Source organism: Lemur catta, chromosome 22 (genome assembly GCF_020740605.2).
Source record: "Lemur catta isolate mLemCat1 chromosome 22, mLemCat1.pri, whole genome shotgun sequence".
NCBI lineage: Eukaryota > Metazoa > Chordata > Mammalia > Primates > Lemuridae > Lemur > Lemur catta.
The window spans coordinates 5,812,746-5,838,865 of NC_059149.1; the positions used below are offsets into that span (position 1 = coordinate 5,812,746).

The 26,120-nt window shown below is 54.6% G+C and overlaps 1 protein-coding gene across 6 annotated transcripts in view; it reads left to right on the forward strand.

The window, feature by feature from the left end:
* The window catches only part of ANK1 (ankyrin 1), a 201,285-nt gene that overhangs the window by 88,541 nt on the left and 86,624 nt on the right, over positions 1 to 26,120 (forward strand). Inside the window, exon 1 of one of the 6 annotated variants that reach the window (XM_045535737.1) lies at positions 20,331 to 20,388. The exons of the other annotated variants lie outside the window; for them this stretch is intronic. Within the exon in view, the coding sequence (XP_045391693.1) occupies positions 20,350 to 20,388 (39 nt within the window). The 5' untranslated portion in view covers positions 20,331 to 20,349. Of the gene's footprint in view, positions 1 to 20,330; positions 20,389 to 26,120 lie in introns of those variants that run through there. 6 annotated transcript variants of the gene reach the window in all.

Here is a 26,120-nt window from a genome sequence, read left to right on the forward strand (position 1 = left end):
CAGAGATTATTCGTTAGGTTCTTAAAGGGGTTTTGTCTCTAAAAGTCTTCTGGTGGATTGCATTCAGACCTTCATGACAGGATCTCGAGTGGTACAGACGCACAGAACTCATTCCTAGTGGGATTGGTTGGCGCCCAGGCAGGAGTGAGGCGCGGAGTCCAGGGCAGGTTCGTGGTGGGGTGCGGGGATGAGGAGGCAGTAAAGGAAGGAAGTCCTCGCTCCCCGACGGAGGGCAGTGATCGTGCCTAAGATTCCTTCCTGGGTGTTGGGGGGTCCTGAGACCTGGGTTCCAGACACTTTGGCCCGGCACGTGTGGAGTGTACAATTCGATGTGATGTTGGGCTTCAGTCGGACCCAGAGGCCAGTGGATCCCGAGCACCCTTCTCACGCAGGCGCTGTCCAGTGTCCATGGGGTCAGCCCAGGAATTGGCTGGGCTTCTTGGCCTGAGTTCCCCGGGGTGTCTCTCTTGCCCCTCCGGTAACCTTTCAGACGCTGTGTGCGGATGATACAGGTTTGCAATAGAACAAGCACAAGACTTTCTTTACCTACCTCACCTGAAACTACCCTGTGATGTAGCTGTCACTGTCTTCACTTTCCAGGTGAGGAAACAGAGGCTGAGCAGTCCGTCCATTCACCGGCCCAGGTCCCACAGCACGGCTCCCAGCTCGCGAGTGTCTCCCGACGCTCTGTGGAGAGGGACTCCTGGTGCGTGTCTGCACACTGGCCGTGCGGAACTGTTACTGCGTGTGCCTGTGTCCCCACTGGCCTGAAGCCCCAGCGCCCACGCAGGACAAAGGCCGGCAGTCTGACGGGGGCCTGGCAGCACAGCGGATGGCCTGGCCTGTGGGCTCTGCAGCCAGAGCACCTGGGCTTGAATCCTCGTTCTGCTGCCTTCTGGGTGTCATCCTGGGGCCAGGTGTATGCCTTCCCGTCCCTCCTTCCTCATCTGCAGACTGGGACAGTAGTGACTGCCCTCCAGTTGTCGTGAGGAATACGGGAGGCGAGTTCGGTGCCTGGGTTTTCAGGAAATGGTGGGGGGCGGGGAATCACAAGTTCTTCTCTGGATTGATAACTTTTTAACATTCCAAGAACTTTGGAAATTAAAAAAGATCTCCCTACCTTCAATATACCTTCAGTTCAGGTCAGCAGAATGTACTGAGTAGGAAACAGTAAATGACACCACTCTTGCCCCGGGGAAGCGGTCAGTGCTGCCCGAGCAGTGGAGACAAACGCCGCGGAGACCGGACTGGGCAGGAATGAATCCTGCCGCTCGGGAGGACAGGGAGCTTGCCAGGGAGGCCCCACAGGTAAAGAGAACTTTGAATGGACCTTGCGGAATCTGTGGAATGTCCTAAAGCAGAGAAGGCAAGGTGGAGTCCGGAACGTTAGAAGTGTTTGGGAAAGGGGCGTCATCTGGGTGCTTAGGGACAGGTGGGCGGATGGTGGCAGGAGATGAGGATGCAGAGACAGGCAGGGGCTCCAGGGGGTCCTGAGCACCAGCCTGAGACTCGGGCTTTATTCTACGGGTGTTGGAGGAGCCAACACAGGTCCTTGAGTAGGAAAGTGTCAAGATCAGATTTGCCTTCAGAAAGCCCCGGGGTCACTGGCGAGGACGCGGTCAGGAGCGTGGTGCCCCTGCAGGTGAGAGTCAGTGAGGTCCCGAAGCAGGGCAGGTGGAAGATGGTGACACCACTGAGCGCCCACCGTGCCCCTGCCGCGGTGCCATGGGGCTAAGGTCTCAGTTCATTGCATGCTCACAGCAGCCGCGTAAGGAATTCCTGTCTGTGTCACAGAGGAGAAAACTGAATCTCATTGCAGGTGGGAAGAGCAATGAAATAAGGTTGTCGCTTGGGGGTGTGGACTGGCCACCCCTGTGGTCTGGGATCTCGTCCCAGGGACTCGATTCTGAGGCAGAAGCAGAGGACAGTGGGTTTGGGAACGGACGGTGCTGATCCAGCGCCCGGGTGGCTCGTGTTCGCATCGGCACGCCAGCTTCGCGGTGAGGACTGCGATTCCTCTGGTCTCGTCCTGTTGTTTTGTGTTCCCGTTCACTTGCATTTGCTGGCCGGTGAATTCTGTCTCATTAAGAAAACCTAAGCGGCAAGTCGGTTGTAACCTGTGCCCCAATAAGTGCGATCAGAGGGACAGGAGGCGAGATCATCCTGAATGTGTCACCCAGACTGTGGCAAGGCCTGGTGACTCATGCATGCCCATAGCCAGAGAGCACCACAGTGGTACCGATTAAACAGCACGGGAGTAGAAAATGAGTGTCCCCGCCGGGTGTCAGTGCCAATCCGATAGCCGCTGCCTGGGGTGCTGTGTTGGGAAAGGTTCTGAGGCCACCCTCGGTCTCTGGGCAGGAGAGCCGCCACGGCCTAGCACCGTCGGGGGTGTCAGAGGGAGGGTGGTAGTAGCCGCTTTGGGGCCATTGTTGTTTTTCTTTTTCCTTCTTTCCGCCTCCTTCGGGTTAGCCTCAATCAGAGGAGCGGCGTTCTGCCTGCTATTTATTTGAGAGACATCCTGTCCTTAAAGATGCCTGAAGCTAGCTAGTCATGCCTTGTGTGTTGATTTTGCTGGTTTTCCTTTCACGGGGTAATAGTGTGTATTTTCCAGTTCTTGTCAGGTTCGGGGCAGGAGGGGTGGGGGCTTCCCTGCAGGCCAGAGTGGCAGAGAGTGGCAGGGTCTGTATTCCACGTCACCCAGGCCCGTGAGTTCCAAGCCCAGCTCTTTCCGCCAGGGCCGTGGACGCTTTCTGTTCCCGGATAGCAGTTAGCCCCTGTCTGCCTTGGAATGTCCCCAGCACTGAACAGATGCGTGTGCAGTTGGAAAGTGCTCCAATTTTTGTGTGCAGGTGACACTGTGACAATGTGTCAGAGTCGTTGCACTGAATGTTCGTTAAATGGAACTTGTTCCGCCACCACCTTTATTGTTCTCCTTAAGGAGTCTGCCGTGGAAACAGCCTTTTGTGAGAGCCGCGGTCTTTCTCAGAGTTGGTAAAAGGCGTCTGCCGGTGGAAGGACACACTGGCACGGTGGCAGCTTTGGATTTGCATCTCCATCTAGATAGTTTTCCTGTGGGGTTTTGAAAAAAATCACTTAATTTTCAGTGACCTTGTGTCTGCACCTGAGAAGAGGGGTGCTAGTATGTGGCGCTGACCCCACAAAGGGGCCTGGTGTGGAGTGCGGGGCCCAGGGGAGCAGATTGATTGTTCTGAATGTCCCAGGCACACAGTGGTATTAAATAGATGCTCCCGGGTTGGAATAGCTGTGCTGAGCCCTTCTCGCTACTCCATTCATTTGCAGCAACGGCCACTGGGAACTTCTCTAGCCTCCGAACTAATGGGATGTATTTGGAGCGAGTAGCGCCTGGGGCAGCCATGATTGTCGTGGAAGTGTTTTTGCTTTGCTTGTTTGCATCTAATTCTGTTTGTTTACCAACAAAGACGTGCCTGCTCAGAGGCATTACTGCTGATTATGACCCCGAGGATGGGGCCCAGGGCACACATTCGGGTAGCAACTGCGGGCAGGCCTGCCTCTGGGATGCTCCTAACCCTGGTCCCCATGTGATGTGCCCTCACTCCTTCTGGCAGAGTCTCGCTCCCCAGCGTTCTTGGAGCACGGAGAAGGGGAGGCCTGGGAGCCGCAGGCAGGAGCCTGGGAGGGGAGACAGGCGTGTGCCTGAACCACAATGACCCGGAATAAACAAAGGGATCTGCCACAAGGCACAAAATGCTTTGGAAATTCACAAGGGGAGGGAATATTGCAAGCCGAGGAAACCGGGGAACGCAAGGGGCAGGTTTGTTGGAGAGTGAGGAGAGGCGGGGGAGCATGCGACTGCCAGTGCAAGCGGCAGGAGAGATGCAGCTGGCGTTGCCCAGGCCCAGAGGGCAGCGTGGGCGCTGGGCAGGGAGCGAGCGGGGTCCTGCCCTGGCTCAGGATGGCCAGGCAGGCAGCAGTGTGACAGCCAAGGGAGCGGGGCCGTGAGGTCTCGAGGTCGCGAGGTCGAGAGGTCAGTTCCGAGGGGCCCGAGAAGTGGTCCAGCGTGAAGTACTGGGGACCCGGTCTGAGGCCTTGGCAGCTACCAGGGAACGCAGCGGACGGGCTGGGAGTGATCAGGCGAGGACGGGGGTGGGCAGAGCCCGCAGCAGCACACCTGAGCCCACACTAGGCCCTGTTCCAAGAACCCTGCGGGAACAAACCCCCTTATTCCTCGTGATGACCCCAGGAGTCACTGCATATTACGCATAAAGAAACTGAGGCACAGAGAGACTGATTTGCCACAGGCTGCATGGCTAGCAAGTGGTGGGACTAGGACTGGAAGCCAGGCCTCTGGCCCCAGAGCGGGCTCCTTAACGCGACCTCACTCTGCTTTCACCTGAGCGGCAGCAAGGGAGACTCAAGGCAGCAGGGCGCGAGGGCTGGCGCGGGCTGGCATCGCTCCTGCCGGCTGGGGAGCAGTGTTTCCTGTGGACCCCTGGGAGCCGCCCCCTGGCCAGGTGCTTGACTCGGGGGGATTTGCCCCTGTTAACTGCCCCTCTTTGGAATCTTCGTATCACCCGCCCCGCTCATTCCTTCAACAAACCTCCTCTGTACTCGAAAAAACAAAACAAAACCACTTTAATAAGTGTGTAAACATCTGAACTCTAAACATAGATAGATGTATTACAGGATGTTTGTTTAATTTGCAAAACCTTCACTGTGGGGTTTCTCTGAGTAATTGGCTCCCACGTGCATATGAAAAATATTATACATAAAAAGTTTTGTGGAAGGCAAAAAATGCTTTAACTGAATAGGTTAAGATACGCTTATGTGCTAAAAGTATTTAAAAATGTTTCGAGTTTTCTCCTTGCCTTTCATATTTGTCAGTGAATTGAGTAACTGTCGATCATCCAAAAAATATCCTTGTGGTAGGTGGTAGCATTGAATTGTATTTTAGGATTTACTAAAGAAGATGAAAATTTAATATACTGAAGTTCACATATACAAGGCAGGAAAATTATAGAATTGATTTAATTGTGTCCCAAAAGGATGCTTTGCTTTAAGAAGAAATCCACTAAATATGGTTAGGTTTTGCATTAAAGGTCTTTGTTTTTATGTTGTTAGCTCCTGGGGGGCCGGAGGGCTGGGGGATTGGGGGTGGGGGGTTCTGGTGGGAAAGCGGGACAGAGCCGTGTGCTGAAGTGTTGCAAGGTCAGTCAGGCCAGGCGCTGTGGCTCGCGCCTACAATCCCAGCACTTTGGGAGCTTGGGAGTTTGAGACCAGCTGGACAACACAGGGAGACCCTGTCTCTAGAAAGAAATAAAATTAAAAAATTAGCTGGGTGTAGTGGTGGCACCTATAGTCCCAGCTACCTGGGAGGCTGAGGTGGGAGGATCGCTTGAGCTCAGGAGTTCCAGGCTTTAGTGAGCTATGGTCATGCCACCTGCACTCCAGCCTGGGTGGCAGACCAAGACCCTGCCTCTAACAAAAGAAAGAAAAACAAAATCAATCTGGGCAAAAATGACCAGCTTTTCCCAAAGTGTGTTATTCGGGGAGAAATAAAGAGTTTTAGAGTCCAATACTACTGGGGAACGTTGGCTTAAACACTGTTAATCAGGCTTCCCGAGACTACCCAGAGCTTGCTTCCTTGTTTTATGACTAAGGACAAGGTTCACATTGTCCCCATTGACTTGCCCGTGTGCCCCTGGGTTGGAGCGGGCGGCATCGCACAGGGCTGGCTTCCTGGGAACACGTTTTGGGAAACGCAGCGTCAGTCTCCACCAAGAGGATCCTGCTCACAGTTTCCTGTAGTGGAAGACCGCGGTCGTCGGAGCGCGGATGTAGGCAGGGAGTCAGCAAGGAAAAGGGTCTTTCTTCATGGCTGGGGGGACCTTGGAGGAACAGAGGAAGAGAAAAGACTAAAAAGGCTGAATAACAGTCCCTAATTGTCACCAGGTTGCTACCAGCAAGAGCAGACTCACCGCGGGGTGCTCCCAGGGCAGGAAGGGGGTGAGGTAGGAGTCTGAGGACAGCAGATTCCCATGTTAGGTGAGAAAGACCTGACCAACAATTAGGATTCTCCAAAGAGGAGAAAGTATTTGACCATGACAAGAATTTGAAGGAAGAACAGTTGCATGGACCAGGAGTGGGACTTAGACGACCTCCGAAATGATGCCCTTCAATGATTTGATTATCAGATAGACAGCTCCCAGAGGAAGCAGCGTTTGATTAACAAAATCTCCATGTGCTGCATTCAATTAGGTGCACTGTTAACTTTGCTAAGGATTGACTTACCCAAACGTCGTCTAATTTCTTTCTCCTCCTGGGCTCGTGGGGCTTTGGTAGTTTGCTGACTGGTTTAACAGCTCTCTGTGGAAATGAGAAAATCATTCAATCAGGTGAAATGGATTTGGGATGAGCAAAGGAGCTTTTTCCGGTGTGGATATTTTAGAAATGCCTATAACCATGTAGATTACAGCAGTTAGGAATCTTAGAGCTTTCTGATCAGCTGGTGTCTAAGGGTCAAGTCAATGAAATACCTGAAATCTTGTAAGCAGAATAGCGTGGAATTCTTTCATCTAATTTGGGATCCAGCTGCACCTTGTTTGCTTAGATTTGCATTGGTGATTACGGAGGCCCTAACTCCAAATGCTGAGATGAAATAAAGATTAATTTATGAAATGCGATGTATTTTGACTCAAAGAAAATGCTTAGAGTTTGATTCCCTAAGAATCTGAGAGCACCCGAGGTGGTTCCTCAGCAGGCAGCCCCTGTCCCGGGAGGCTGTTAGGAAGCTGCCGGGGCAGGGAGGGCCTGGCACTTGCTGAAGGGACAGGCCCGCTGGGCGCAGGGCTGATGTGCTTAGTGTGCCGCTCCTTCTGGGAAATACTGCCGAAGTTTTGGGTGGGGGCGGAATGTTCAGTGACTTGCTGGTGAGTGGCAAACAGATGAAAGGAGATGAGGAGGATGACATTAGGGGCCAGCAAGACAGCGTCTTGCTCTCCCGGTTTGAAGTACCCACCCGAGGGCCAGGCGCAGCCTCACCCGACACAAACAGGCATCTCTGCAACTTATCCAAATTCTTTTCGGCCCTGCATTTTGGCCTTGAGAGTCTGCATGTTTGGTTTAACAGCTCTCTATGGGAATGTTCTGTCTTTCCCCCTTCAGATGGCCCCATAGCAGGCATGGGTCGATTTTCCCAGAACTGGGGGTGGGCTGGGGGGACAGTTTAACATCTGGGATACAAAGACCTGCTGGGCAGATCTCCCTGCGGAGCCCCCAGCCCGGGGCCAGGTGGGGCAGAGCAGCAGGAGTTGGGGTGTAAACAATCTATTCTTTCTAAATAAACTAGGGACTCAGTAGCTCCCCGTTCTGTACCTGGCCATTTAAAATCCCAATTTTTTGGCCAGGTGCAGTGGCTCACGCCTGTCATCCTAGCACTGTGGGAGGCCAAGGCGGGTGGATTGTTTGAGCTCAGGAGTTCGAGACCAGCCTGAGCAAGAGTGAGACTCCCGTCTCTATTAAAAATGGAAAGAAATTAGCTAGACAACTAAAAATATATAGAAAAAATTAGCGAGGCATGGTGGCACATGCCTGTAGTCCCAGCTACTCAAGAGGCTGAGGTAGGAGGATTGCTTGAGTCCAGGAGTTTGAGGTTGCTGTGAGCTGGGCTGACGCCACGGCACTCTTGCCCGGGGAACAGAACGAGACTGTGTCTCAAAAAGTCAATCAATCAGTCCCAAATTTTTAAATCCCTGGGTTTACTTAGCTTCATTCCCCATTTGGTCAGCGCCGTCCAGACCCTGACCCAGACCCCCAGCTGTGAGGCTGCAAGGCAGCTGCAAGCTGCATGGACCCCCGGCCCCCACTGGACTTGCCCTTCACCCTTGACTTCCCAGGCTTGTTCTCAGCTCCCAGCCCCAGCCTGGGGTGGGCCCTGCAGTCACCCTCTGCCTCGGAGCCCCTCTGCCCTCCTGCCTGGCCCGTGGCTTCCGCTGAGGCCTGGCCAGTGCTCCCTTGTTCCAGTGGTTCTGGGTCCCTGTGCCTCAGCCCCTCCCCTGCATCTGGGGCAGGAGAGGGGGCCCCTGTGCAGACTCCAGAGGTGTGGGCAGGGAACCTGCCGGACTGGAGCGCACAGGGTGCAGGCCCTGGGGCACCTCTGCCCCGACTGCCACCTCGCCTGGACGGGGAGTGACGGCAGGTTTGTTCCTGCGCAGAAGACAACAGCAGTGAGCGTAGGTGGCAACACAAGGAGGGGCGGGGAGGTGGGAAACCTGGTGATACCTGAGGCTGAGGGCCTGGAAAGGTGGTCCCTGGACGCGGTGGCTGCGCGGAAGCACCTAGCACCACTGGGGTCGGGGATGGACTTGTGTGGCATCCTGCCTAAAGGCATCTCTTGGAATTGAGACACGGTGGACCTTCCAACTGAGTAAGGCTGGCTCGGGGGTCCCGCGGAAGTGGTTTGGGCGTGGTCCAGAGCTTGTGACATTCCAGGGAAATGGCAGAGAGCCGGGAGGTTGCGGTAGCTGAAGAGACTTTGGGGTACCCAGGCCCCAGGTGAACCCCACACTCCATCACCAATAAAACCTCCAGGCTTCGAAACGTTGTCCCGGTTAAAGCGGAAAGCAGCAGTGTGTTTTCCAAAGAGGGAGGCTTTGTGCAAATGTGGAAGAACGGGCAGAGATGTTTCTCTTTAGCACTTCTGGTTAGGGATTTCACCAGTTTTCTAGTGAGACGAGACTAGAAGTTAAATGCCAAAACCACTCTTGAATTTTTTCTGGTAGTATATTCTCTTTAAGTAACTTGCCTAGCAAGTTACTATAAATACCTTTGCTTACAGAAAGGACAGTAAGACTCGTCCTCTGTCCTCACCATCCTCTCCCCCTACTCAGCCCCCAGCCCTGGAGTCTAACGCCCTCTGACCCACTCTTGGAGTCCCCCTGATGAGGCACACATGCACCCACATGCTCCTCCGTGCACACACACGCACGCAAACACACACACGCACGCAAACACACACACACACACACACACACAGGCACATGCACACTTGCTCCCACACACATGCATGTGCACACACACACTCACATGTATGACATACACACTCACATGTGGCCTAGATGTGTCCAGGAAAACCACTGCCCGGTGGGTCGGAGAAGCACCGGCCCACTTGGTGCAGGGAGGAATCTGCGGGAAGAGAAGGGTCCGCTCCTCCCCCTGCCCCGGGTGGCTGTGGGAGGACATCTGTCCCAGGAGGAGAGGAGCGTATGCGAGTGCTGTCACAGTGAGTCACTCAGGTTAACCCAACAAACTCCTACAGGCACTTGGGAAATGCTGCTGCTATTTATGAACTCCCTCAGAGTCTCAGGGGAAGTAGTTGAAAGTTATTGGTCAAAAATCAAGAAGAAGTGAACTTGGGCCTCCTCTCTGGTCTGATGCACCAGCTACGTCCCCAGGGAGGACCCCAGAGGACTCTCTCAGCTGTCTTTGACCTCAGCATCCCTGGATTGGCCTCGTTGCAGGCGCTTGGCAAATGTGAAGTAATAATTAGAGTAAGTGGCCTGGACAAGGTGCCACCATGCACCGTACCAGGTTGCTGACAGAGAGTAGAGAACTTCCCTGGGCTCTCTCGCATCTCCTTCCCAGCCAGGCCCTGCGTCTCTCTCATTCCTGACTTCCCTGCGGTTTCTGAGCTTTCTTTCTGTTGCTCCAGGAACATATTCGAGGCAGGGGAGCAGAATGCTTACAGTGGCAGACTCCAGTTGCAGAGTTCAAATCCTAGCTCCGCCACTTCTCTGCTGTGTGACCTTGGGCAGGTTTTTAAACCTCTCTGTGCCTCTGTTTTCCCCTTGTAAAATAAGGACACATAGAGCACCTACCTTACAAAGTTGCTGTGAGGGTTAAATGGGTTAATGCTTGTATAAAATGGCTGGAGCCCCAAAATGTTACCTAGTATTGTCTTACCTTCCTTCCTCTTGGTCCTTCCCCCAGCCCCTCTGACTTCTTGTCCCATGGCGTCAAACAATGCCTGGAACCCACAGGTGCAGAGAGAGCACTGCAGACCAAGCAGGGGCAGAGCGGGGTGCTGGCAGCGGGGTGCGGTGAGGTACCAGAGAGTTCCGTGACCACGTGGACTTACCCCACACCCTCTGCGTGTCCGGATTCCGGATTCCACAGCTGCCCCACCATCCAGCGTCACCTCCTCAGAGAGGCCTGGGGACCGGCTGCCACGCCGCTGTCCATCCGTCTCCCTGCTTGCTTTTCCATTAGCACCTCCCACTTCCCTGTGGGACCCGGTTCTGACTGTTCCATGAGAGCGGGGCCTTTGTCTGTCTGTCCCGCATGGGATCCCAAACAGGGCCGGCACCCAGCAGGCACACGCGTATCTTTTTAAACGAATGAACCAATCTAAAAATCATCGCCTCATTTTCCTCTTTGTGTCAGATCTTCACGAGGGCGGGTCCTCCCTTCCGCCCCATGGCAGGGGACACTCACAGCTTTGGAGGCTGTGCTGTTGCTAGGGACTCATCGCTCCTTTATATGCTGTTCACATGGCTTCCTAGAGTGGGCATATTTATTTTGTTGCCTAACGTGAATATTCTCATTTTCAAGTGTTTGTTTCTCGGTACATGTGTTCTCCAGGATGCTAGCAGGAAGCACGTTTCCCTTTGATTATCATCCATAACCACACACCCGGGACACAGGGCTCCAAACAGGCACTGGTGGTGTTGAAATCAGACGCCACAACTCCCTGAAACCCAGCAGTCCTTTAAGGTTTTCTTCAAATCTCACTGCTCCATAAATGATGCCCCAAGCACTGCAGTCCTCTCTGATCTCGAGCCCTCCTGTGAACTCCTGGCGTTCCTTGTTGCAAACTCTCACTTGGTATTTAATTGTACACTGTCGTGGGACATCTCTTGAGCTCTCGTCTTACTGAGTATCTAACCCTTTTATCGTTTCATTTATTTTCCATATAGCGCTATCGCTCACCTCTGCTAGCTTTAATCTTCCCGAGGGTAGGAACCATAGAACATACCAGTTTGTGTCTGCCACTGGGTGCGTGGATTGCACACGGCAACCCAACAGTTCATATCTGAGCTAAAGAAAAAATGAATGAGGAAAAGCATATCTATTTGGCACCACTCGGTTCTTGTATTGATCATTAATCTCTTGCTGTCACCCTGAAATCACTTGTGGGACAAGGGACTGATGTGCATGTTGGCCACGATTTTCCTTTGGAAATGTTGACTGACATCTTGGTATCTTATTTCAGAAATCCTAGAGATGTCTGTCTTTGGAGACTGACAACCAGCTCAGTCATTCCAGAAATGATTTTTTTTTTTTTTTAGTGATGTTTGATTCACTGCCCATTTCTCTCATTCTTTCTCTAATATTTGGCATTCCTTTACTTAGGAGTTCAAGGTCAGGGGTGCTGAGACAGGTCATTTTGAAAAGCAGCTTATGGACGTGGACTTCAGCATTGATTTTGGAGTAGAAATAAGGTCTTCACTTCATAAACTCCTTGAAATTTAAAGATGGAAAGAACATCAATACAGCTATAACATTTTATTTCTTCAAAAATCTATGAAGCCAAGAGTTTTTAAAAAGGGACTGAGACATGTTTCATTATTGTGTGGATAAGAAATGTCCAAGTAGTGGCACAACTTAGGATTCACCCAGTGTGGGTGGGGCTTTCTGCAGAGAAGCCGGATAGAAAGAAATGCAGACATGGCTGATGATTCATAGCTTATTTCCCCACCTTTTTTAATTTAAATAATGATAAAAGAGGTGATACAAATACTATATGAAGAGATATCTGAAAGAGAAGCCCCCAGAATTCACAAGGGGATTAAAGAGAAGGATGACGGCCTCTATTCAGTGATGAAGAAGAGCGCGAGGAGCCCTGGGCGGGCTGCCGTGTGTGGCACCTGCTCTCGCTGCCTTGGCAGTGGAGGGAAGATGGGACCAGGAAGGAGACGGCAGGTGCCGAGGTGTTTTTCAGTGGTAGCTGCTAAGTGCCCTGTTGAAGGGAGCTTAAGTGGATCTTGGAGGAAAGAGCCTGTCTTCCTGTCGTTCAGTTGTGAAAATGGCACAACTTAGGAGTTGGAGGGAGGCCGGTGAGTAGCTGACCGGAGCCGATTGCTTTGCACGGCCTCCAGTGCAGGGGGAGAGGACACCTTTGCAGTCAGCGTTTGCCCCCGACGCCGCGGCCTGGGCGGAGGGAAGACGTGGGTTTCACAGCAGAGGGGCCCGGGCTCCGTCTGCCTCGTTGTCTCTTCCTGGGGTTGAAGACCCAGGGCCCGCTGGGAAGCCTCCGCCGGTGCTTCCTGGAGCATCTGGCTCCTGGTTCAGAAGAGCATGTGACGAGTTCCGGGGCTGACGTCGCTGCTGTGACTGTGGAGGACACAGCTGGAGCAGGCGGGTTACCGTTTCCAGGCTCTCCGCTTTCCCATCCCTCTCAGGAAGGACGTCTCTAGTCGGTCCCCTCTCGTTAAGCCCTGGAGGGCCTGGGCTAAGGTTCTGCACCGAATGCATCTCCGATCAGTGGCTGGAGTCCTTCTGAACAGAGAGAATGGCCAAGTTGTTAACGATGCCCTGGTTACACCCACATTTCCAAGATTGAGCCATTCTTACAGGAGAATATTGAATTCCGCTTTTCTCTTCTACCCTAAAAATAGCTTAGGCCGAGTAATCGCACAAAACCCAGAGCAGCTCTCTTTGCTGGGCTTCATATACCACCCTGAGCACCACATGACTCTTGGGTGACTTTGGGCAAATGACTGAATGTTTTCGTGCCTTAGCTGCTGCTTCTGTAAAATGGGCATAATTACAGTAGCTACCTTGGAGGGTGGTTGTGAGGATTGAACGTGCTCAGACATCTAACTTGCTTAGGGTGGTCCCTGGCTTGCACATCGTAGCTGTTACCCTTTCGGGTCCTTTCCCCTGTTCTGCTCTTTTATCTGTATCTCATTGTCACTGCCGTGAACCGTTATAGGCACAGGCCCTGGGTGGGGCCACACGGCATAACCCCCCCAGGCCCAGTTCCTAATGGGTGGGAGAGCCTGGCTGCAGAGGCTGGGCAGACCCAGGGGGCACAGGCCCCTCTGGAATCGTACGCAGGTCTCCCTGTGGCTGGCAATGGGCCACCCATCCTGGCTCTGTCGTTTCAGGGAAAATTGTTCAAATAAAGGAGAGGCTTGAGTGGGTGCCCTGCCCGCTCCAGATGGTGCTTCCTAGGAAGCAGGATTGCATTTCTGAGGAAGGGCAGGGCCCTGGTTTGCTCCAGGTGAGTGGGCCATGCAGGGTGTCTGACCCCTGGGCACCTGTCAGAAGCTCTGAAGCCATGGGGGCACTGCCAATACTCAAGCTTGTTCGGCAATTTTGGGGAAAAAGTTTCCCTGCTAGCACAGTCCAAGTGAGTTGGATTTTGCAGTTTCTCCAGTGTTGTGTTACTCCGCTCCCCACTCCAGCAGGCTGCAGAGGAAGGTTTCCGTCATGTTTGGAAACACTGGAGGTAGTTGAGTAAATGGGGCTGTTCTGGCAGTGCTGCTCATCCGTGTTTTCCAAAATACGTGTAATTTCCACTCTAGTCTGGGCTCCCCAATCAGCAATATGTTCTGAAGTGTCAGTTCTAAATGTAGCCCATTCCTCGCACCGCGGGGGAAATGCAAACGCGCGGCTCTGCGGCGTGGGCCAGCGCTTGGCCGTGGGGGCGCGTTTAGAACTACGTCCCTGCACCCGCGTGGCACCCCGCATCTCACCCCGGCAGAGGGGTGTGAACTATTGAAACCATGTGCTTCGTGGCCTTGGGAGTGAAGAACAGAGCTGCTCTGCCAGGCCTGACGGGCAGTTCAGGACGGGCGCAGACAGGCGCAGGTCGGGCGCAGAGCCCTCGCCCTGTGGCACGGCCTGGGAAGCATCTAGAACATCCCCACCCGGGACAGGACGGTGCTCCCAAGGCCGTTTCCACAGGGGCTGTCGCAGCCTGTGGGGAAAGGAACAACTCAGTCAACCAGACCTGAATAGCTTCTTGTTTCCTCTTTCTTTTTTTTTCACTGACGTGGCTATTTTAATATCTGGATTGATTGGATTCATTCGGATTCCAGTGCAGCTAACGTTTACTGAGCTGTGCTGTGTGGACAGCATTGTGCCAACGCTCACTTCTGTTGTTGTGACCAGGCCTGGCTGGGGCTCCTGCTTGGTCGATTCGGGGCACAGAACTCCATCCCGGTCAGCTCAGGGAACCCGGGGGTGCTGAGTCGGACAGACACGAGAAGATGCCTCATCTCATACTCGCTCCCCTGCGCAGGGGGTCCTGCGTGGTCCCAGAGCTGCTCAGCAGAAGTATTTGTCTGTTCTCAGGCACTTAATGCTTTAGGAATTCTGGTTCTATTTCTTACCTAAAAAGAGAAAGGGATATTAAAGCTGAAATTTGTTATTGTACATAAAACCTTCTGTTCTCTTCATCTGGTTATGTGATGAGAAACAGTGATGTCTGGATGCCTGTTTCTTCCTCACTGCTGGGAAAGCGGTCCTGTCCACCGCAGACTGGCCGTGTGGGCCGCTCACCGCCCTTCTCTCCCGCACGCGGACTGGGTTTCTGGGATGCTGGGCACAGTCACCATGGGGGAGCTCCGGCTTTGCTGGGATCCTGCTGTTGGCAAACTCTTGCTGTGGGCTCTGCTGGAGGGAGCGGGGGTTCCAGAACAGCTGACTTGAAAATAGGAAGGTGGAGATGCCAGATAGATAAAAACACATTGATTTTTCACACTGGGAGTGGGGGGTAACAACAAAAAAATCTCAATACTGAAAAATAATGGAGATGGGAGGATCACTTTAGGCAGAAGTTCAAGACCAGCCTGGGCAACATAGTGAGACCCCAGCTCTACAAAACACAGAAAAATTAGCCGGGTGTGGTGGCGAGCGCCTGTGGCCCCAGCCACTTGGGAGGCTGAGGCAGGAGGAGCCTGTGAGCCCAGGAGTTTGAGGCTGCAGCAAGCTGTGATGACACCACTATACTCCGGCCTAGACGGATAGAGTGAGACCCTGTCTCAAAAAAATCCCCAAACCCTGAAAAATAGACCTAACATGCAAAACTTATTCCAATTCCCAGGCACCCATCAGGAGTCAACTTCCACTGATGCTCAAGAGATCCCTTTGGGAGGACGGGCAGGAGGGAAAGCCCTGTGTGTACGCGAAGAGAAAATCCTAGATTCAGCCGCGCTCCTCCCCCGCCCGCCCTCCCCAGTGCTCTCGGGCTCAGTGCTGGCCCTGTCCGGAAGCACCTTTCTCGTGGGTTTAAAAATAGCCCCCAGGGCTGCCAACCCTCTTAAAAGGAACATGATAGAGATCAGCACCAACTCTGTGGGGCCGACCGGCTCTGCTCACCTCCCTAAATAGGCCCCCTGCCCCCGCACTGCCATCCCTCTCGCCAGCCAGGCCGGGTGCCCAGGGTTACTTAACTGGCCACTGGCGCTCACCACACAGAGCTAAGCAGAGAAACAACCAGCAGTCTCTCTTCCTTGCCCGTTCTTCTGTCGCCACTGTCAAGGTCAGGAAGGAACGACAAGGTTTTAGGGGAGTCAGGCTGGATTTCTTACTCAGCTCAAGGCAGCATCTGTATGGAGCATTCTGTGAAGCTCCTTCCTGATTCATGGGCGGTGAGGGAAGGGGACGAGTGACATCTCCCTGGCAGCATGGCTCCTGATGGCCGACAGACTCCCCAGGGTGGGGGCTGTTGTCTGGCCCTGGGTGCTGATAAACCGCCCGCCTTTCTCAGGAAAGGGTGGGGTTCCCGGTGCCCACCCTTATCTGTGGTGCCCAGAGTCTAGGAGCGGGGGCGCCTCCCTGGGTGGGTGGGGGCAGAGCAGACAGAGGAGCCCCCGGCTGGTCACAGCCACGCGCAGCCACGCGCAGCCAGCGGCAGGAAGCCCGCGAGAGGCCCGGCAGACCTGGGCCCAGCCGCACCCGCAGCTCGAAAACTGTTTCCTCGCTGCAGAGAGGGAAATCGAAAAGAGCGGGTGACCAGCCAGAGTCCAGGTGCCCCAGCAGAGCTCTGGGGCTTCCTGGGGTCCTGTTCTTGGCCACGGGTGTTAGACCCTGGTGACCGGCCCCGACCCCACACCTCTGAGGGAGAACTTAACCTCTGACCAAAGCTTTAGCTGAGGAAAGGAAGGGAGGGAGGAGGAAAAAAGAGTGTCAACTGTCATTCACTGAGCACCTACTGTGTGCCAGAGTGGCGCTAGGCCCTTCTACGTGTTTCTCACGATACCTGGAGACGTGGGTGAGGTTATTTCCTTGTACCAATGAGGAAGCCAGTGCACAGAGAAGTTATTTCCCTTATCAGAGGTTACACAGCTCAACAGTAGTAGACCCACTAACTGAGTATTTTAAGAGGCTGTCCAGAAAAATAAGTTAACGATGTTGTTATTAAGTTAGTCCTAGGTTTGAGCTGATTCCACAGAAAGGTTAAAACAGGATGGTTGTTGGCACAGGGCCTGAGGTGCAAGGAAGCCCCTCTCTGGAGTCCTGGGTCTGCCCCTGAATCCGACCTGAGACGTCCCTGCAGGGTAGAGCCACCTTGTGTCCCACCGGGCCACCGCTTGAAGCAGCCTGCTCCTGTTGCCCCAAAGTGTCCTGGGGAGGCCGAGTCATCTGAGCATCCCACTCGCTGGGGACTCTCTGCTTCATGCTTGTGTTCTCCCAGTCTATGGAGCCCCTCATGTCCTAGGGCACCCTCCGTCCTGGGAACAGCCGCTGGGCCCAGCTGGAAGTGAGCAGGGGCTTTAAGTGTGGCCCCTCGAATTCCTCCATTTCCTCCTGACCTGGCTGCATGGGGCCAGGACAGACCCCCACAGCTGACGACTCCTGCACCCCATCAGGCCGCAGAGGGAGCTGCAAAGAGAAAGTTGGTAAAATATTTAGCTAGGTCGGAAAAGGCCTGCAGACGCCATGCAGCACGGGGTAGGGTGAGTGGGCCGCTGTCTCTGCCGAGAGGCCCCAGCCGTCTCTGCAGCCCAGTTCCTTTCTCTCCATTTAGTGTGGTCTTAGTGGCTCTCCTTGGCCGAGCTCCTCGGCACACTAAATGCTCACGTTAGAAAGCACAGCCTTGAAGTATGAAAAAAATGGGAAGCAGAGGGGCAGGATGATGATTTGTGGTCTGAGGGTGTGGCCGTGATGGCAGGCCCAGGGGGCCATCGATTATGGGGAAAGGAACCATGGTTCATCCTTCTGAATCCTTAGGGCCCAGAGAGACCCTTCCGCATCCTTTAGCTTACCTGGTGCTTCTAGGCGCCGTGTCAAAGAGCGAGTTATCTGTCTTCGCCACCCTGAAGGGTCTCTGGCAAAGATGTGCCCCTTTCTGAATAAACGAGCTCTGTTAAGTCACGTGTCTCTTACAGCTGGAAAGTTCTTTCTGTCAAATCTAAATCTTTTCCACATCACTTTAACCCCAGGACTTACCGTGTCCTTACGACTCGTGGAAGTGGTGGCACGTCATCCTTCAAACGCCAGTCGGCGAGCACTGTGCCGGTCGCCCAGCGGAGCGGGTGGGAACATACATGAGAACCAAGCTGTCGCTCCTGAGAGACATTTGTAACTTAGCCATGTTGCCAGGCTGCCACGCCTGGGACAGGGCACGTATAATCAGATCCTCTCTGGGGTCCGGGCTGCAGTGCTGGGGGAGTTGACACTGCAAGGACTCTCTTCTTGAATGTCCTCATCTCGGCTCCTTTCACTCCAGGCCTTACTGAGCAACATGTCTATGGTTGTATCCTTTCTTCTCCTCTTGGACCTTGCCTGACTCATGGCATATCTAAGTTTCAAAGCCTCAACCGTAATGAGGTCATGGCTAATGTTAAGAATTCTTGGCAGTCCTGAGAACTAAAGTCCTCTGATAATACCTCAGCATCTTTCCCATTACACTCACCAGGCTGTGGGTTGTGTTCAGCTTCTGGTCCACTATGACTATCTCCTCCTTTTCTTTATGATTGTATATAACCCACAACATTGTAAAATATAAAGAACACGCCTTAGGAGTAACAAGAACTGAGTACCAAAATGGGACTGGGAACTTTTTGCGATTGAACTTTGAATATTTTATTTATGAGATCTCAGGTTATCTCACCGTTAAGACAGATACTCTGTATATATAGAACTCTTAAAACTCAGTAAGAAAACAAACAATCCAATTAAAAAATGGGTAAATGATTTGAACAGATATGTCACCAAAGAAGATGTACGGGTGGTAGATAAGCACCTGAAAAGATGTTTAACGTTGTTAGTTATTAGGGAAAAGCAAACTAAAGCCACAATGAGATACTGCTACACATCTGTTAGGATGTCTGAATTAGGACTAACCATCCCACTTGGTGTTGAAGATGTGGACCAGCTGACTGGAGGCAGCATTACCAAGAAGCACAAGGACACTTTTGGAGGTGATTGATATGTTCATTATCTTGATGTGGTCATGGTTTCATGGAGGTATACAGATGCCAAAACTTACCAAATTGTGTATTTTAAATGTGTAATTCATAGTGTGTCAATTATCCATCAGATAGCTGTTAAAAAAATAGTCTTTCAGTTCATTGTGCTAGTCAGTTGTATTAGTGTTTTTGAAAGTATCACACATATTATTTATCCATTTGAGCAGGGCATTTTCTCTCTGTAAATATTAATGTTGGCATAGTGCTTTCCAATCCCTTGAGATATTCTACTGGGCTCTGAGCAGGCCTGTTCCAGTAACCATAAGTTATTAATTGACGCTTTCTGTGTAGAGGATTCTAGCCTATCTGGGAGGCAGTTTTCAGAGGCAGGAGGCAAGAGACCTGTGGGGTGACCCGTGTCCTAGCAGCCTGTGCCTGGGGAGAAAAGGGGCCACACGACTTCCTATCCAGCCAGGACGGCTGCCTTTCAGGGGCTGCTGTGCTGATGTCCAGTTTCTAGTGCTGTCGAGGGTCTCGTGCCGGGTAAATTCTGATGTTGCTGTCTTCAAATGCCAGTTTTTTCACACCCAAGGGGAGGAATTATATTCTTGCACTTCAGGTCATTGGTTTGGCAACATCCCGGCCTTTTTCTTGATCTTTACTTACCCGGCTTCTTTGAGACTTTCTCCTGATTGCTCCATGGCTTCCAAGCGCACCTTACTTGGTAACAGTGTTTTCTAACCTTCAGGCGCACCCTACAGCATTATCTCTTCCTGGCCCCCAGCACTTTTGTCGGGAATCTCGCCAGTGCTGTCAGTGGAAGGACTTTGGGTCAGTTTGGCTTTGGGCCAGCTGGACCCCCCATTTACCAGTGGTGATTGGTCCCGACTTAACCACCTGAGCTCAGTTTCTTCATGCACACAGCGTAGTAGTGTTGTCTCCCGCGTGGGGTGGGTGTGAGGACTGAATGAGGCAATGCAGTTATGCCCCTCAGCTCGTCAGTGCTCAGGGGCCAATTCCTCACCCACACAGCTAGACTGTGCCTGGGTCAGGGCACCAGGGGGCCGCGGGGGAAGAGTATTTGGTGCTGTGTCGAGACTGTGATTTGAAGAGAGCGTGGAGCCGGCTGGTGACACACTACATCTCAGAACAAGCAGAATCGCCAGGGCCAGGTTACCTGGCATTTCTCATCAGGGGGAGTCGAGCCTGCTCTTCCCCATCCCTGGTGTGTCACCCCAAGATTTTGCCAACCCCTGAGCAGAGCAGAATGGTCCCGAGCAGAATGCTGGGAGACGACTCCGTGGACCGGCCTTGGCGACGCTGATATTTCATTAACGCGCCAGCCCCGAGGCGGTGGTGACACAGCCGCCCCTTGCTGCTCTGTGCCTTTCTCGCCGCGGCTCTCCAGCCTGGTCTGGAGTAGGCTGATTAACTGGTATCTCAGGACACGCAGCAAGAGCTCAAAACATGCAAATCGGTTATGGGGCATAAATAGACTTTGCTGAGCTCGCCCTGGCCGTCTCTGCAGGCTCCGGGGCCCACTCCCTGGGGCAGCGGGTGGCGGGCGCGGGGCGCGCGCAGCTTGGAGCTCCTCACCTCCATTGGCCGCGTGGGCCTCCCCTGCGGCGGCAGGACGCGCCCTGCGCCCGCGGGCACCTGCAGCTCGGCCGCGCCGCCCGCACCGCCCGCTCCGCCCGCGGGCCCGGGGCTGCTCCCCAAGAGCGCCGCGTTCACTTTCCCGTGCGACCCGGCAGTGGAGAGAAAATGAAGACGGAGCGTTAGCGGCGGGCGGGCGGGCGCGCGGAGGGTCCCGGCCGGGCGGAGGGCGCGGCGGGCGCCTGTATTTTTAGCCCGATGCCGCGCAACCCGCTGGCGCTGCCCGCGCGGCCCGGCAGATAACGCGGCGGGAGCGGGCGCCGGGCTCGGGTTTCAGCGCGGGCGCCGGACGATGGCAGCGCGACAGGGCAGGTCCGGGCCAGACCTCGCGGTGAGTGGACGAGCCGCCGGGCGGGGCGCGGAGCTGGGGGCCGCGGGGCCGGGGGGCTGGGCGCGGGGCCGGGGGCCGGGGGCGCGGGGCGCGGGGCCGGGGAGCTGGGTGCGGGGCCGGGGGCCGGGGGCGCGGAGCTGGGGGCGCGGGGCGAGGAGCTGGGAGCGCGGGATGTGGGGCCGGGGGACGCGGGGCGCGGGGCCGGGGGCCAGGGGCGCGGAGCTGGGGGCGCGGGACGTGGGGCTGGGGGCGGGGTGCAGGGCCGGGGGACCGGGGCGTGGGGCCGGGGGCGGGGTGCGGGGCCCACCTGCGGGCTGCGGCCGCCTGCCCACTCCTGGCGCCAACTTTCCCGGCGGGTTCGGGGCCGCCCTTCCGCTGCCCCGCGCCGGGCGCCCAGGCTCTGGCAGGACCCGGAGGAAAATTCCTCCGGCCTGGAGGCTGCGGCGCGGCGGGGCTGGTGCCAGGAGGCGGCCGACCTGTGGCCTGCGGAGCGCGCAGCTGCCCCGAGGGCAGCCGGGCCCGGCGCCCGGGGACTCCGCAGGGGGATGCCGCGGGCCGCAGCGCTCCTGACCCCTAAACCTTAGACAGCGAGTGGCCCCGGGGGTCCCTGGGTCGCGGGAAATGAATGGGGGCAGAGGAAGGCAGACCTGGTGTGTGCCCTGCTGAGCACGCTGTCCGCGTCAGCCCTCACGGCCCCCCGGGAGCTGGGTGGCACCCCTATGCCAGCCTGGGCGAAACGGAGGTCTGGAACTTGGCCAGGCAGCGGCATCAAGTGGCAGAGCAGGGCCCCGGCCGGTCCCCCCTAGTCGGGCAGCACAGGGAGGACGGAGATTGGGTCTGTTTGGGGGATCAGGAGGGACCCAGCGCTCGGGCCCACGCATCGTGTTTTCTCAAGGACGCTTTAATCTGCTCATTTGTCTTTGCCCGTGGTAGTCTGATTGGGGTGCCTGGAGACGGTTTGTACAGCTGCAACTTTCTGGAAGGAAAAAGAGAAGAAACCTGATAACCCACCCTCACTGTGGCCCAGGAGTCACTTCTGTTTCTCCGTAATCTGGGGGACAAAGCTGGGGCCGTGGCCCCAACCGCTGGAGCTGACTTGTCTTTTCTGCGAGGCCTGAGATGGTCTCCAGGCATGGCCCCGGGTCAGCTCTCCGACCCCCGTGTGCTAGCAGATGCCGTGTCTTCTGGTCTCCTGGCTGTGCGTGGCCCCCCAGGAAAGGATCTAGAACCTCCTCCTGGGAGTTCTGACAGCGGCTTTGTTAAAGTAGCTCATTTCACCACACAAGAGCCCCAGAAAGAGATACCCTTTCCGCTGCTTACAGGAGTTGACATTAGCAGTTGATATGAACAGTTTCTATTTTAGGTAGGAATTTTGTACTACAGACCTTGAGAAAATAAGTCGTGATCTGTCCTGAGGAAAACTTAGGCCACCCCAAGCCCCAGAGAAGGAGTGAGGAGGCCCTGGATCCCTTCCCCACTGGGACGGAGCTTTGCCATCGGTGGGCCTCTGCTGCTCCTGTGCTGCCGCCTCTCCCTCCCAGGACACTGGGGCCCCTTGGCTACTCGTCCACTGCTACATTCGTCCCACTCCACTCAGCAAGAGCAAGTTTAATAACAGTCTGGCTGTCTCAGGTAGCCAGGGCCCACCTCCCTTCCAGAGCAGCCGCGATGAGAGCCTGAGTCGAGGAGGACTGCCGTCCCCTGCCCTCCTCTTCTGTCTCCTGGCCCCGAGGGGAGCCTGGCTCTGCGCACGGCGCTGAACTTGAGAGGGATCTTAGGAGCACTAGGAAGTGATGGGCCCCTGAGCCAACGTAGCACAGTGGGCAAGAGAAAGACCCTGGAGGGACTCTCCCTAGAGTCAAGTCCTGGCCAACCCAGTACGAGCTGTGTGACTTTGGAGAAGTGATTGAACTCTTCTGTGACTCAGTCACCTTATCTGTAGAAAGGAGATAATAAAAGTACCTGCCTCGAGGGATTATTGGGAAGAACAAATGAATTGATTTATGTAGCTTCATTAAAACATAGGAAGAGCTTTATAAAGTAAACTTGCTTTGAAAGGAAGTTCAGGGACATCACATGGGTTAGCCAGCGGGGGTGTGGGCCAGGGACACAACAAAAGGCTGCACACTGCCCCCCCATACCTGCTGGTGAAATTAGAGTACAGTAAGCTCAAAATGAGGTAGGGGCAGAGACATGAGGGCAGCCTTTCGGGGAGGGGTGTCGCACAGAGGGTGCCAGGTCCTCGCCGCAGTCCAGGTGCAGGGACACTACGGACTGGCTTTCGGGATGCAGTGGCAGGGCAGCCCCCTGCCTCCCCCGGCTGCTCTCACCTAATGGCCTCTTTGAGGCTGCTGGGCAGGGGATGGGTGGCACGTGCAGAGGGCCAGTCCCTTTGTTCTGATTTGTCATAGCCCAGAGTCAGGTTCGTAATTTGTTGTTGGTTTTCTAGTTAGTTTTTACTCAGGTAAATATTTTTAATAGAACATGCTGGATTCTTTTGACTCCCCTTCGGCCCTATTGGATGACACAGACTGTTCCTGGATGCACCTAGGACAGGTCGTTGAATTGGAGCAGGTGGAGTAGATAGACGGGCGTAAGGCTGTCCCAACTAGGACCATTTTCTCTGGACCTTAAATGTGACCCATCCCCTAGGAGGCCCTTGGGGAACACCTGTGGAACGGATCTGGGGATGCACAGATGACCCCTTTGTACCTCAGTCACTCCGTTGTCCAAACCGAGAGGGCAAGCGACCGTGTTCTGATTTTTCATTCCCTCTCTCTGTTCCCTAGCAGGATCCTGGGCTTGCCGTAGGACCTCAGTAAACACACTGTAGGGTTAGACAAGTGATGAGTGGTGGCAATGGGAGTGGCATTGTTATCTGTTCACCTCTGAGCTGTCCTGAGGATGCTGCTTCTGTTCTGACCCCTTTATTCCTACAGAAGACCAAACAGAAAAATGAACGAGGCTTAGCAACTGAACTTCACTTCTAACTACCCAGGTGGCCTTAGCTAGTCACTTTACTTCCGTGGGCCTCCGTGTCATCATCAGGGAGGTAGGGACGAGGTGGTTCCTCTCTAGAGACCTGTCTCGGCCCTGGCAGAGTGCTCAGGAGCAGAGCCAGGACCCGCCCAGGACTTTTTCTCTGCCATGGACTAACTGCTTGCCTGGCAAAGGTGTGCAGCCCCGGCCAGCTGCTCCAGTCTGCCAGGGCTGTCTGGACACCCCCAGGTTTGAATTGCTGAGAGCCTGCCCGGGGACAGGCGCGGGCTCCGGTCAGGTGCACCTGTGTTGGCCCCTGACACCGCCTCTCTGCAGACCTCTCCCACCTGTCATCACCTCCGAAGCGGGGTCGCGATTTTCCTGCCTCGCAGGCTGTGATAAAGACTGAAAGATATAATGGTGGGAGTACAGTTGGCCCAATGACAGGTATTATAATTTTATTTTACATTATGGAAACCATTTAGCCTTCCTCAGTCTGTCTAGATTGGGCTTTTCCAATCCTCCGTGTATCTGTTGTAAACATTCAGCTTTGCTTCCTAGATGTGGCACTGTCAACAGTCACACAGTGGCATTCGTTGATAGAGCCTCTATTTTTGTCCACCCATCCTCAGGCTTTCATCCTGAACCCTATTGTTATGCTGCAAAAGGTAGTTAATTGGTGGGAGAAATGTCTCTTTAACACACTCATTCTTGGGGAATAATACAGGGTTTTTCCTAATAGTAGAATCCAGACAGACTTTCCGAATCAGCAGCCTGCGTAGATGTTTATCTGAGTCTGATTTCTCTGGCAGTTGGGCTCATGCTCTTTTCTGAAATGTTTTCTCCACCACGGAAGCCTTGCTGAGGGGCCCAGGACATAGATGCCACATGCTTTGGGTCACAGAAGGTCTTGGCCTAGCAGACACTAATGCTTTGAAGGATTCAAAAGAGTTGGAAGACTCAGTCCCTGCCTCAAGAAGCAACTAGTTTGGCTGGGGAGACAAGACTTGCATAAATTAAATAACTAGAGAAAGATGTGTTTAAAATACATGTTGAAAATCCAGCTCCTGTTCTGTGGTTCCGGGATTTAAAGGTAGTAAATCCCGAGTACCCGAGGACAGCACCCTGCAGAAGGTAACGAGTCGGCAAACCAGGGCGAGGTAGAGCTTCAGGGCCCAGGGAGTGACCAGAGTGCAGGGCAGGCGTGGACAGAGCCCAGGAGTGCCACGAGGACATGGGAGGTGCGAAGAAGGGGCCTCCTGCCACATTGGGGGCTGTGAGGTCAGGGTGTGTGTCTGTCATGAGTGGGCAGCTGCAGGGCTGGGACCTGAACTTGTATAATAGGGGGTTTGTGTTGGGCCTGGAGTTGGGGAGGGGCAGGAAATCAGGAGCTGGGGGGTTGGGCTGAGGGTGCTGGTGGGAGGCCCCAGGTCGTGAGCAGGGAGGGTGGTGAGCTTCCGAGCGTGCGGGGAAGACCCGCCTGTCTGCAGGGCTGGAGGATCCCGCCGCGCCAGTGGAGCCTCCGTTTAGCTGGCAGAGACCTCTGGCGCCGCTTTGGGGAGGAGGATCAGAGTTTCGCTGTAGGATACTGCGTGAGATCGTTGGCTGTAGATTTCGAGTGTTCCGTGTTTAGGGATGATGATCGTTAGCATGAGTATTCGTGTCCTGTGGCTGCTGTGACAAATGACCACGGACTTGGTGGCTTAAAACCACAAAAACTTACCCTGTCATAGTCTGGGGGCCAGATGTCTGGGGCCTGGTGTTGGCAGGGTGGGGTGCAGTCCCCCAGAGGCCCAGGCAAGGGTCTGTCCTCCGCCTCTGCTGGTTGCCGCTGCTCCGGCTTGTGGCTGCCTCACTCCCGTCTCTGCCTCCGTCTTTGCATAGGCGTGTGTGTGTGTGTGTGTGTGTGTGTGTGTGTGTGTGATCGTCTTCTCCTCTTCCTCTTCTGGCTTTTCTAAGGACACTTGTCATTGGATTTAGGGCCAACCTAGGTAATCTAGGATGGTCTCAAGATCCCTAACTTAGTTATACCTGCAAAGACCCTTTTTCCAAAACAGGTCACATTCACAGGTCCCAGGGACTAGGGTGTGGACATATCTCTTGGGGACACCATTCGGCCCACCGTAGACTGTTTTCTGAGGAGGGCACATAGAGGAAAGAGACAGCCCCAGGTGGAGAGGAGACTGCCAGGTGTGGCTCTGGAGGAATGGCCCCGCACGCTTCCACAGGCGGCTTCCACACGCGGCCACTCTTGTTTGAACTCGGCCTGCGTGTGCTGTGTGCCAGGCACTGCACTCGCATTTCATATGCATTATTATTTTCTTTAAATGTCACAGGGGTATGAGAAAGGCACTGCCCCCACCCCAGCTTGCAGATAAGGACACAGGAGCCCAGGGTGGCTGGGCGCTCGGCTTACCCGGGGAGCAGCTATGCACCGGGCCCGCCGCCCGTCCTGTGCTCTCTCCACCACGTGCACCTGCACCGGCAGACTTTATTCTGTTGTCCCCAGTCCTCGCTTTCTTTGGCTGTCATTCATCTTTAGTGCAAACATGTGTTCCAGGTGGTAGGGTCTTGACATGCGTGGGGTAGGTGGCCGAGCGGCAGCTAAGGGACTGCGCCACTTTACCGTCGTTTGGGAAGTCTGACGGGGCTCCTGGGCATTGGAGCCCGATCGAGCCGGCTGCAGAGCTGGGAGGCGAAGCTCGTGAACGTCAGAGCCACACCGCCTGCGTCTCAGCCCTGGCCGTGCCTCC